The following is a 12,947-nucleotide window of genomic DNA, read 5'->3' as shown; positions in this document are numbered from 1 at the left end:
TCCCTGCCCGGCGTGCGCAGGGACTGTGGCGTCATAAAGGGGCGGGGTCACCGCCTATATAAGTCATTGCGCAGCTCGCACACAGCATTACATTGGGAGAGAGCGTCGTGTCAACATCGGAAGAAGAGAAGTGGGGAGAAGACGGTGCAGAAGACCGTGCCACCACTAGCAAAAGAGCGGCAGAAGATAGCGGAGGAGCCCGGCAGAAGAGGCCGAACATCGGGAGAAGAGGCCGGACACCGGGAGAAGAGGCCGAACACCGGAAGAAGAGGCTGGAGAGAGCGGAGAAGTCGGAAGAAGACCCCCAGAGCTGCTTAATAAATTACTTTAAAAACCTGTGTAGTGTGTTTTATTTATTGACACTTTTTTTCCCTAGGTGAATGGGTAGGGGTACGATGTACCCCATACTCATTTACATAGGGTGGGGGGGCCGGGATCTGGGGGCCCCCTTATTAAAGGGGGCTTCCGGATTCCGATAAGCACCACGCCCGCAGACCCCGACAACCAACGGCCAGGGTTGTCGGGAAGAGGCCCTTGTCCTCATCAACATGGGGACAAGGTGCTTTGTTGGCCCTCCCCCAAAGCACCCACCCCCCCATGTTGAGGGCATGCGGCCTCGCTCGTCCCCACCCCCTTTCCTGACCGGCCAGGCTGTGTGCTCGGATAAGGGTCTGGTATGGATTTTGGGGGGACCCCCACGCCGATTTTTCGGTGTAGGAGGTTTCCTTTAAAATCCATACCAGACTGAAGGGCCTGGTATGCTCCTGGAGGGGAACCCATGGCGGTTTCTTATTTCAAATTTGGCGCGGCGTTCCCCTTCATGATTCATACCAGACACCTGTCAGCAATGCGTGTCGCTCATCGGGAAAGGAAAAAACACATTTTTCCTTTCCCGATGAGCGAGCCAGCTCGGCGCTGGGTCCCGCAACGGGGCTCACAGGTGTCAAATCTCGCCGATAACAAAGGCGAGATTGACACAATATCGCGGTCACCTACTGTATTTTCCCAGCTCTAGGCTGAACTTTTATTAGCGGCATTCTATTGTCAGACTATGGTTCAGCAATTAGTGCATTTAAATAGTACCTCTGCTTTCTGCTTAGAACTATGCCTCCCAAAAAGGCCGGTACAAGCACCTCAAAAAAGGTACCAAAAACATCACCCCTAGGCACTGGAAACTCCAGTCATGCCTCCACACTGTCATCTTCTCTTGAAATACCAGAAGTGGCAAGCCAGGGTGAGTCATTGGAACCAAATGGTGTTGCAGCTGCTTCTCACATCTCAGCCCCTGTATACGTGACTGAAGATGCCTTTTCCTCCGCCCTGTTAAGGCTAGAGGAAAGATTAGCAGCTTTAATCTCATCCTCCATATAAAAGGATAAGAAGCGTGGTAGATCCCCCTCCCCCACCTCAGACTCTTTACCAAGGGAACAGTGAGTAGAAGATGAGGTGTTACCCTCAGGCAACCAGGAGGAAAGACAAACCAATGACTCCTCTGTGGAGGAAACAACGGTGGATGAACCCTTTTCAGCCTCGCAATCTGAGAAATTGCTGGTACAGTCTCTTACAGAAATGGTTTGTTCTGCTTTCACGCTACCCCTAATGGAGTCAGCTGAAAGTTCAGTTTCTTCTTTGGGTTCCTTAAAACCTCAACAGGCTGTGCATGCGTTTCCTGTCCATGCATTACTAGAACAGCTTATTTATGCTGAATGGGATCACCCGGATAAGCATTTTCTCCCTCCAAAGAGATGTGCAGTACTCTATCCCAAGGAGGAGAAATTCACCAAAAGATGCAATGTACCAGCAGTTGACGCTGCTATATCCAGTGTGAATAAAAGTCTAACTTGTTCAGTAGACAATGCACAAATGCTTAAGGATCCAACGGATAAAAGGTTGGAATTCCTGTTAAAATCCTCTTTTTCTTTGGCAAGTGCAGTTACTCAGCCTGCAGTTGCTGCAATAGGAATCTGTCAATCACTAAAGGACCAGTTTAGACAGGCCCTTAAGGAGGTTCCTGTACAACAAGCCCGGGATTTGGCTGAACTACCAAGATCATTATGTTTTGCTATAGACACCAATAAAGATTCTATTCATTAGGCGTCCCGTCTTGTGCTAGTGCACATGCGTAGGATCCTGTGGTTAAAAAAATTGGTCAACCGAAGCACCATGTAAAAGGCTCCTGACTGGTTTTCCTTTTCATGGGGATCAACTATTTGGGGATGATTTGGACAAATAAATCCAAAAGTTTTCAAGTGGGAAAAGGCAGTCACGATGGCCTCCGCCGTCAGAGTCTAGAGGAAAGCCTCAGGGTCGAGCCCATGCACAAAAGAAATCCTGGGGGCCGAAACCTGCAAAACAGAATTCTAAAGCCTCTTTATGGAGGGGCGCCCCCGCTCGCCAGGGTGGGGGGAAGCCTTCTGCAGTTCTCAGAAGTCTGGCAAGAGGAAATTCAGGAGAGATGGGTCATCTCCATGGTAACTCTAGGGTACAAACTGGAATTTTAGGAATTTCCACCGTCTCGTTTTCTGAGGTCAAACATTCCCGAAGATCCAGGGAAAAGGCAATCTCTGTTTCGGGCATTGGACCGATTACTGGCTGTGGGTGATCATGCAAATCCCCACAGAAGAGCAAGGTTGGGGTTTTATTCAAACCTCTTTACAGTACCAAAACCGAATGGAGATGTCAGACCCATTCTAGATCTAAAGAATCTAAATCAGTTCCTGAAGGTCCGCTCTTTATGCATGGAGTCGATCAGGTCGGTGGTTTCTATCCTACAAGGAGGAGAACTTCTGGCATCTATCGACATCAGGGATGCATATCTGCATGTTCCTATATTTCCCGCTCACCAAAGGTTTCTGTGGTTCGAGGTAGAACAGCGTCATTTTCAGTTTGTAACCTTGCCCTTCAGGCTGGCTACAGCACCCCAGGTGTTTACAAAAGTTCTGGCTCCACCTCTAGCCAGGTTAAGAGCGCAGGGCATAACAGTCTTGGCGTATCTGGATGATCTATTGCTAATAGACCAGTCAGGGGTCCGTTTGAAGCAAAGCGTGCACATTACAACCAAATACCTGGAAAATCTGGGTAGGATTCTCAACCTAGAGAAGTCTTCCATAAAACCGCCAAAAAGGCTGGAGTACTTGGGTCTGATCATAGACACAGCCCAGAAAAAGGTGTTCTTGCCTCAGACTAAGATCAATGCCATAAGAGAGCTGGTGCAGATGGTCAGGTCAAAAAGAGATCCCTCCATTCGCCTTTGCATGAGGTTGTTAGGAAAGATAATGGCTTCATTCGAAGCAGTTCCCTATGCTCAGTTCCATTCGAGACTGTTGCAAAATAGTATCCTGTCTGCGTGGAGCAAAATGATTCAAGCTCTAGACTTGCCAATACGGCTGTCCCCAAGGGTGTCCCAGAGCCTCAGTTGGTGGTTGGTAACCCGGAATCTGCTGAAAGGAAAGTCCTTCAGACCAGTTATCTGGAAGGTGGTAATGACAGATGCCAGCCTTTCAGGTTGGGGAGCAGTACTAAAAAAAAAAAAGACTGTCCAGGGACAGTGATCAAGAACCAAAAGAACTTTGCCCATCAATATCTCAAAAAATTCGGGCAGCGCGTCTGGCTCTGAAGGCCTGGACATTCAGGTTACGGGGTTGTCCTGTCAGAATCCAATCCGACAATGCCACATGCCACAGCTGTGGCTTATATCAATCACCAAGAAGGCACCAAGAGTCTCACTGCACAGAGGGAGGTGAACCATATTCTAACTTGGGCAGAAGGAAATGTTCCATGCCTATCGGCAGTGTTCATTCCGGGAATAAAGAATTGACAGACGGACTACTTGAGCCGCCAGCAGTTGCTCCCGGGGGGAATGGTTGTTTCACCCCTACATTTTTCTGGCTGTTTGCCAAAAATGGGGGACTCCGGACATAGATCTTCTGGCGTCCAGGTTTAACATGAAATTGGTCAACTTTGTGTCCAGGACAAGGGATCCACTCGCATGCGGAACAGATGTGTTAGTTACCCCGTGGGATCAGTTCTCACTGATTTATGCATTCCTCCCTATTCAGTTGCTGCCAGGACTTCTTTGCAGGATCAAGCTGGAAAGAAAGCCGGTAATTCTTGTAGCCCCAGCATGGCCCAGAAGGTCCTGGTATGCAGAAATCGTAAAAATGATGGTGGGGGATCCATGGTCCCTTCCACTACGTCCAGGCCTACTCTCACAGGGGCAGATATTCCATCCTACCTTACACACTCTAAATTTACTGGCTTGGCTATTGAAACCCACATTCTGAGGAGACGTGGGCTATTAGGGTCAGTTATCTCTACCTTGATTAGTGTAAGGAAGCCAGCTTCCAGAGTCATATATCATAGAGTTGTTTTTTATGTTTCCTGGTGTGAATCCAAAGGTTGGCACCCTCGGAAATAAAGCATAGGCAGAATTCTTGCCTTTCTACAATTAGGGAAAGAGATGAAGTTGGCCTTGTGTACTATTAAGGGCCAAGTCTCGGCCTTATCTGTCTTATTTCAAAGATCGCTTGCTTCGCATTCTTTGGTCTGGGTTTTTATGCAGGAGGTGATCCGCCAGTTAGATCACCTTTGAATCCTTGGGACTTGAACTTAGTTTTGTCAGTGTTACAAAAACAGCCCTTTGAACCGATACAGCATACTTCCTTAGTCCTTCTGACAAGGAAGTTAGCATTCTTGGCTATATCCTCAGCAAGGAGGGTTTCGGAATTGGCTGCTCTTTCTTATAAAAAGCCATATTTGATTATTCTTGAGGACAGGGTTGTGTTGCGTCCTCGTCCACGTCTTCTGCCTAAAGTGGTCTCAGGTTTTCACCTGAACCAAGATATTGTCCTATCATCGTTTTTCCCAAAACCATGTTCTAGTGAAGAGAAGTCACTACATTGTCTTGATGTGGTGAGAGTGGTCAAGGTCTATTTAGAGACGACCGCTCAGATCTGGAAGACTGATGTCCTATTTGTGCTGCCAGAGGGTCCTAGGAAAGGTCAGGCAGCGTCGAGATCCACTATTTCTAAGTAGATTTGGCAAGTTATAATTTAGGCTTCTGGTTTAAAAGGTAAAATTCTGCATTTTCAAGTCAAGGTGCACTCTACCAGAGCAATTAGTGCTTCTTGGGCAGTGCATCACCAGGCCTCCATGGCTCAGATCTGTAAGGCTGCAACTTGGTCTTCAGTGCATACATTCACCAGGTTTTATCAGGTGGATGTAAAAAGGCATGAGGCTATCTCCTTTGGGCGCAGTGTGCTGCAGGCAGCAGTATAGGTCCTCAAGTCTGGGGTACCCTCTGGATTGTGTCTCCCTCCCCTCAAATAGCATTGCTATGGGATGTCCCATATAGTTAATAACTATGGCTCTGTGTCTTGTGATGTACGATAAAGAAAAGAGAATTTTTATAACAGCTTACCTCTAAAATCCTTTTCTTGGCGTACATCACGGGACACAGAGGTCCCTCCCCTCTTTTGGGATTTGTGTATATTGCTTTGCTACAAAACTTAGGTACTCCTGGTAGGAGGAGGGGTTATATAGGGGGTGAAGTTCCTATATTGGGTGTAACAGTGTCCATCACCTGAAGGTGCCTATATACCCATATAGTTAATAACTATGGCTCTGTGTCCCGTGATGTACTCCAAGAAAAGGATTTTACAGGTAAGCTGTTATAAAAATCCTATTATTTCCTGGACCTTTCCTTTCATGAATGAACACAGTGAGCGATCAGTACCGATCACTCCTGTGTTCATTTATCACTGAAGCATACTTCAGCTTGTGAATAAACCGCAAACCTCTGAGCACTTCCTATTCATTCATCTGCATAGTTGAGGCTTTAGAGATAGGGGCCGATGAACCTAGGTCCTGTAAAAAAAAAAACACATCGCCTCCTCATCGCCTGCTTAAACCCTATACTAGCGCATTTCCTCAGTCTCCCCTCCCTGGTAATCAGATTGCAACATTGTAAGTTTGTAGCAAGTCAGAAGGAGAGAGGCTGCAAAAGGGGACTGGTAAATGTTACAGATTTTTTTAACACAGCCAAGGACTGCACAGACCCCAGGGTTTACAATGCTGTATCACCTCTGGGTCAGCATCTTAATCCAGAAAGTAGATGCTGGTCCTGTAGATTGCCTAAACAAAGATAGTGTAGTCCTTTTGGAGAAAAAAACTGCATTGCTAAAGGCAGTGCTGTGATCTCTGTGAGAAAGGTAATAAATAACTGTAATTGTCGCCTGTAAATTACTTAGCATGCTTGTACTTCACATGAAAAATATATATCTGATGCTAGGTTCGTTTACACTAGCAGTTGGAGGGGCAGTAAAACCACTTGGTTGAGCCTTGTTTATACTTTCCCTTAACCACTCCCCTTTGCCAGAGTTCTCTCCCTGCCATCCCTCCCTGCAGTATGAGAAGTTGCACTTTTCCTTTTACAAAACATTTACATTTACAATGTAAAACATAACGTCCACATCATGTGGTTGGGCATTAACATTCCTTTATTAACATTTGAGAGATAAATTGAGCCATTAGCCAATCCAAGCCATGGTATGACGCTGAATCTAAAAAATTGGTTTATTAATTTTATGTCGACTGGTCCCTTAACATAACTTTATATTTTGCCAGAGCTGCACTATTTCTGTAAATGTTTATTTTTTCTTAAAAACATCACATATCTAGCTAAGTATTTTCCCTGTATATATAATGTACTGCGTTGCTATATCTAGAAGGCATTGTATCTATATACAGGTGTACAAGCAGTGATTGATTTAACATAAAGGACATTGCTTGTCAATCACATTGCCTACTACTGTGAGCTGAGTCATTGCCTTTCTACTTACAGTTCAGTAAATAAATGCCAGCCAAACCTACAGCTTTTTTTTTCCCCCCCCCTTCAAATATTTTTTTATTGACGCTCCAGGCTTTAACTGTCAGTGTGAGCAATAAGAGAAAAATGACAGGAACGGACTCTGGAAAATCTCATAGGTCAGCAATCTGCAGGCAGAAATGTTTGATAACAGATGTGTACTGTTTGCAGAGTACGACTTCTTATATACAGTCAGGTCTTATGAATCCTTCTGCAGCAGGATCACTAAAACGACCATTGCCATCATTGTGCAGCTTGTCAAGGCCGAAACAGCAATTATGACTAAGCAGAGCTGAAAGGTTGTAGTTTCAGACTCAGCCAGTGAAACAAATGTGTTTATGTGTAATGGAAATGCACTCAGCCATTGTTTCCCTCAATACAATTTCCAGTCTAGAAATACCAGTGATTTTAATAGTAGTATATGAAGTTTTATTTACTTGCTCTGAATAGCATTGGACTCACACTACACTGTTGGTTGGTGCCATTCACGTTGCCTTGTTATAATGACCAAAATAATATTCCCCATTAGATTCATAGTGTCATTTATAAAAGCTAATGGTAAGGAAAAATAGACGGGCTGTCCATTTTTCTAAACTGCACCAGTATCGGCAACACAGTTATATTCTTCCCATAACTGTTGAAAAACTTATGAAGTCAGATAGTTCATTGTTCTTTAGCTTTGTTATGCCTAACTCATCCACCAGGGTGGGCTGAGTTGTCCCCTGGATTCTATTGTATCTGGCAAATTTAAACAGTGAGATCTCCTTGCCATAATTCACAACTATGAACCTGTAAACTGAATCCCCTGGATTCTTCTGTATCCAGGAGTTAGAGATCTCTTTGCCATATTACCCAACTGTCTGCCTATAAACTTTGTTATCCTATGAATCTAGGATGCTCACAACAGTAAGCTCTCCTTGCCATAATCTCTGGCTGTCCACCTGTAAACTTTGGTATCCACTAGATTCTTATGTATCTAATATACAGTGAGATCTTCTTACCATAGTCCAAAATTGTATATACTTTGTTATTCTCTGAATTTTTATGTATCTAGGATACTCTAAAAGTGAGATCACCGTGCCGTGTTTCTTAACGGTCTACCTGTAAACTTTGTTATCCCTTGGAATCCTATAATTCTGGAATAATCCCAATGCTGAGATTTTCTTGCCATAATCTTCTGCTGTCCGCCTGTACACAATGGTATCCACTGGATTCTTATATGTCTAGGGTACTCTAACAGTGAGATCTTCTTACTGTAGTTCCTGACTGTCCACCTGTAAACTTTGTAATCCCGAGTTCTTATGTATCTAGGATACGCAACAGTGATATCTCCTTCCCATAGACCCCAACTGGCCACCTGTAAACGTTCGTATCCCCTGGATTCCTATGTATCTAGGATATTTCAGTATTGAGATCTCCTTTCCATAGTCCCCTACTCTCCACCTATGTATCTAGGACACAGTAAGATCGACTTGCCATAGCTACTCACTGTCCACCTGTAAACTTTGGTGTGTTCATTTGTGTTCCAGGATCTCCTGCTGTATTTTTGGTAATAAAAATGTAAAGGATTTAACAGGGAGAAAGGGAGCTGCTTCTATTGGCCACAAGTGGGGTGCAGACCTAGGAGCTCAAGCACTAAGATCACCAAGTTACAGAGAGATATAAAAAATTGTTAGGTAATGAACCTCTGTAGTATCCACCAAAACTTGAAAGTCAACGTTGGGTGGACAGAGCCTTTAGTGTGTCATTGGCAGCATGATCAGGTCTTGAAAGGATCAAAAAACATAAACTCATGCATTGGCTTTTAGTTAAAACGTGAATTCCTGATTTAAAGGACATGATTTAGAAACATGTAAATGTACAGAAACCTATGCCCACCATTTCTATGATGGACACGAAAAAGTCCCAGTCATTGGCATACAGTTTTTATGCCACTGTTTTGTGTCTTAAAGAAAACCTGTTGTCAGACCATTCATTTCAACAACGAGCTTCCTATTTTCAAAACTTCAGATGATTATACGTGCATTTAACTTATTTTATGAATGTAATTTACCTGTAGGGGGTTCCTAAAGGTCTGCACACCACCATCTTGGATGTGATATTAGCAGCCCCAGAATACTGAAGTGACACATCCTATAGCAGGGATATTGAATTAAAATTCAGAGGTCCAGTCACTAAAATTTTCTTCCAGCAGAGGTCCGAATCGCATGTTTGATTAATAAAGGCATCGGTAAACGCTGCACGTTTTTGTGAGCGCAAAAACGTGCAACGTAATTTACAAAAAAGGGGCAAGGCCTTTTTTTCTGCACATAAGACAGCCCATTGAAATGAATGGGCTGCCTACATGCAAAACAGAGGTAGTAATGATGTAAACCTAGCCTCAGATACTTCACAACACAATCCCTTCATTACAACAGTGTTCTCAGTCCCCCCTGCACATCACAACCCCACCGTTACATCACAGCCCCCTTTCACATCACAGTTCTTTCCCCTTTACATCAAGATTACCCCTTTGCATCACAGCCCCCCCCTTCACAGCAGTGTTTTCAGCCCCCTTCACATCACTCCCCCCTATTAAAATCACCTCCCCTTAACTTACATTGCCCACTTTATATCAGCCCCCTCCTCCTTCACATTACTGTCCTCAGCCCCCCTAATGTCCCTGTTGACACCCCCCCAGTCTTTGTATAAGCCCCCTTCCTCCTTCACATTCCTATCCTCATCCCCCCCATATTTTATATCACCACCTCCTCCTTCAGATTCCTTTCCTCAGCCCCCCTTTATATCACCTCCTCCTCCTTCACATTCCTATCATCACCCCCCTTCACACTCCTGAATTGAGCTTAAGCCCCCTCCTTTGCAGTCATGCATGTCCTCAGCCACCCCTGTCCTTACATCACCCCCCCTGCCCTTACATCACCCCCCCGCTCCTTCAGATTCCTGTCCTCGGCCCCCCTTCACATTCCTGTCCTCAGCCCCCCTTCACATTCCTGTCCTCAGCCCCCCTTCACATTCTTGTCCTCAGCCCCCCTTTACATTCCTGTCCTCAGCCCCCCCCCCATATCACCCCCTCCTCCAGATTCCTGTCCTCGGCTCCCCTTCACATCATCCTTAGCTTCCCCCACATCCTTCACAGCAGTGACATAGCTCATTTCAATGTCCTACCCACACAGGGCGAAAGGCAGGAAGCACATCAGTCTAGTGCTGACATCAGAGGCTGGACAGTTGTGGAAGGAGCTGCACAACTTTTTCGGGTAACCAGCTTTTGATTAGTTACTAGCAACCAATCACCTGCTGGTTAACTTGAAAAGGTAACTTGGTAGCTCCTGACCTTATCGATAACTGTCCTGCTTCTGATGTCAGCTCTAGACTGATGTGCCTGCCGCCGTCCATCTAGAATTGTCCTGCCATCGATTTTGGGTCAGTGAGGATGACGGGAGTGATGGCGGCTAAGCATTAAAGCCAGCTCCTAAATGGCGGGTCCGCCATTTAGTGATGTCTGCCCTATGCAGACATCACTTTGCTCCTTCCCTGGCAGCTACATAAGGATTATGAAGGGAGGTAAATAGGGGGGCTGATACGTTAGACCAGCACACAAGTAGTAACAAATTCCCAGAATAGAAGAGGGCTATAATGTGCAAGGAGAGGGGTGGGGGTCTGTGCTAGGGAATTTGCTTTTCCTGAAAAAGTAAAATTCGCTAGCAAGTTTCAAGGTATATGGCAGGTGAATAAAAACTGCAAGTTAGCATGTCAAATAATTGATGTTTCTGTCCTTTTGCCTGTAATTTTTTGGTTATAGGGTCTATTGAAATGTATTCCTATTCAACCCTTGCAAATACTAGGATATCCCTATGGGACCCCACTGAGAATCTTACCCATAGGCTGTGACTGACTCTAAGCTTAGTCTGCTTTTAGTTTTCAAATTGCTTGTCTACTTACGTTCTCCCTGACCTTTGTTTGGTTTCTGATGTATGTTCCAGGTTGGTGACCAGATAGTGGAAATTAATGGAGAGCCCACACAAGGCATCACTCACACACGGGCCATCGAGCTGATTCAGGCTGGTGGGACAAAAGTTCTTTTGTTACTGAGGCCAGGGACAGGGCTTATTCCAGACCATGGTGAGTATTGTATTTTTAAATGCAGCACTTGTTGATTTTTCTTCTAGCAGGTTGTTGGATTATAAGAATGAAGAAACATGCAGTGGTAACAGCCACTGTGTGGGTTTAACTATTGCTAACAAGAATACACAGGAATTTGTGACATTGCTTTAGCTTTTGTGCTAAGCCAAAAAACATTAACTGACAAAATAGCTGCCTTCACTGTGTGTAGGTGACAAGTATATTTAACTACATATTTGTATGTTAACTTTGCATGATGAGTGTGTGTAAAGCAAAATATTTCACCATGAATTGGTTTGACGTAGGCTGTAAATACAGCACTCGAGGCAACTAATAACAACTGCACTGCCATATTTTACTAATTTTTGTAGGAGCCCAGATGCCTTTGTTGAGCTATCAGGGGGGTCTAAACTTTTACCTTTGAGACAGAAAAAGAGATTGAGGACACTTCAATCTTTTTCTCTGCAGCCTCAGCTACACTGAATAAATAGACAGGAATAGCTCTGTACAGAGCTTCCCATTCATTTACATACTGAAGCATAGAAAACACAGTTTATGATATTTCAGTTATGAATTGACAGACAAGGAAGGTGCTGGTAAATTACACATTTACCGGCCTCTTCCCCGCTCTCCATCCTGACAGATCCCCTGCAGCAGTCGACAGGAGAGGGGAGGGGGAAATGCGGCATCGCTGCGGGGGATGAGGGGGATCCAGGATAGGGCATGGGGCTGGAAGAGATCACAGGGGGGCTGGAGAGCACAGGGGGGGCAGCAGAAATATGCTGGATAGGAGGAGTCGTGAGGAAGGCTCCATATAGAGGAACAAATCTCTCCATTTTCCTCCTGCGGCCGCCAAATGTAGCATAAGGCGGCTTGCAATTGCGACCCCTGTAGGCATTCCCCTGCGTTGTGTGACAGAGGCTAGTGCAGCCACTGGGGTAAAAGGTGTACCACGAGCAATGGAGAGTCTGTTGTGATGTGTACATTGCTGAGGGAACAATGTATAGTGGGGTTGTGGACACTGATGATAAATGAATGTCTTTTTAAGGGTGTAGTCATTCTATTTGTGCTAGGGACCTGTCAGCATTACAGTACAGAAATCTGGAATGCTTTAGCCCATAAAGGAAACACTTGAGTTTTTCTGCAGCATTTGTTCTTAGTGGCTGAAACCTTCAGTGGTTAAAGGGAAAGTTAAAATGTCTCTTTTTCTAATACACATGGGGAATTATTGAAAAAACATAGATATACAGTTGCATTAAAAAGTATGTGAACCCTTTTGGAATGATATGGATTTCTGCACAAATTGGTCATAAAATGTGATCTGATCTTCATCTAATGCCGCGTACACACGGTCGGACTTTTCGACCGGACTGGTTTGACGGACCAAATCCAGCGGACAATCTGATCGTGTGTGGGCTTCACCGGACCTTCAGCGGGCTTTTCCCATCGTAAATCTGACGGACTTTAGATTTGGAACTTGCTTCAAATCTTTACTTCGTAACTCCGCCGGACCCAGAAATCCACTCGTCTGTATGCTAGTCCGACGGACAAAAACCGAAGCTAGGGCAGCCATTGGCTACTGGCTATCAACTTATCAACCTTATTTTAGTCCGGTGTACGTCATCACGTACGAATCCGTCGGACTTTGGTGTGATTGTGTGTAGGCAAGTCCGTTCGTTAGAAAGTCCGCCGGAAGTCCGTTAAAAGTCTGTCGAAAGTACGCTGGAAAGTCTGTCTGACCCGTCCGGTCGAAAAGTCAGACCGTGTGTACGCGGCATTAGTCACAATAGACAATCACAGTCTGCTTAAACTAATAACACACAAAGAATTAAATGTTACCATGTTTTTATTGAACACACCATATAAACATTCACAGTGCAGGTGGAAAAAGTATGTGAACCTCTAGACTAATGAGATCTCCAAGAGCTAATTGGAGTGAGGTGTCAGCCAACTGGAGTCCAGT

At 44.9% G+C, this 12,947-nt stretch overlaps 1 protein-coding gene across 3 annotated transcripts in view; it reads left to right on the top strand.

The window, feature by feature from the left end:
- The window catches only part of MAGI3 (membrane associated guanylate kinase, WW and PDZ domain containing 3), a 548,042-nt gene that overhangs the window by 526,677 nt on the left and 8,418 nt on the right, over positions 1-12,947 (top strand). For all 3 annotated transcript variants that reach the window (XM_073615714.1, XM_073615713.1, XM_073615715.1), the window contains exon 20: positions 10,846-10,984. In XM_073615714.1, the coding sequence (XP_073471815.1) occupies positions 10,846-10,984 (139 nt within the window). The remainder of the gene's footprint in view (positions 1-10,845; positions 10,985-12,947) is intronic.

This window comes from Aquarana catesbeiana, linkage group LG02, assembly GCF_042186555.1.
Source record: "Aquarana catesbeiana isolate 2022-GZ linkage group LG02, ASM4218655v1, whole genome shotgun sequence".
Classification (NCBI taxonomy): domain Eukaryota; kingdom Metazoa; phylum Chordata; class Amphibia; order Anura; family Ranidae; genus Aquarana; species Aquarana catesbeiana.
The sequence above is the reverse complement of the archived record's forward strand: the minus strand, read 5'-3'. Positions and strand labels throughout refer to the sequence as shown.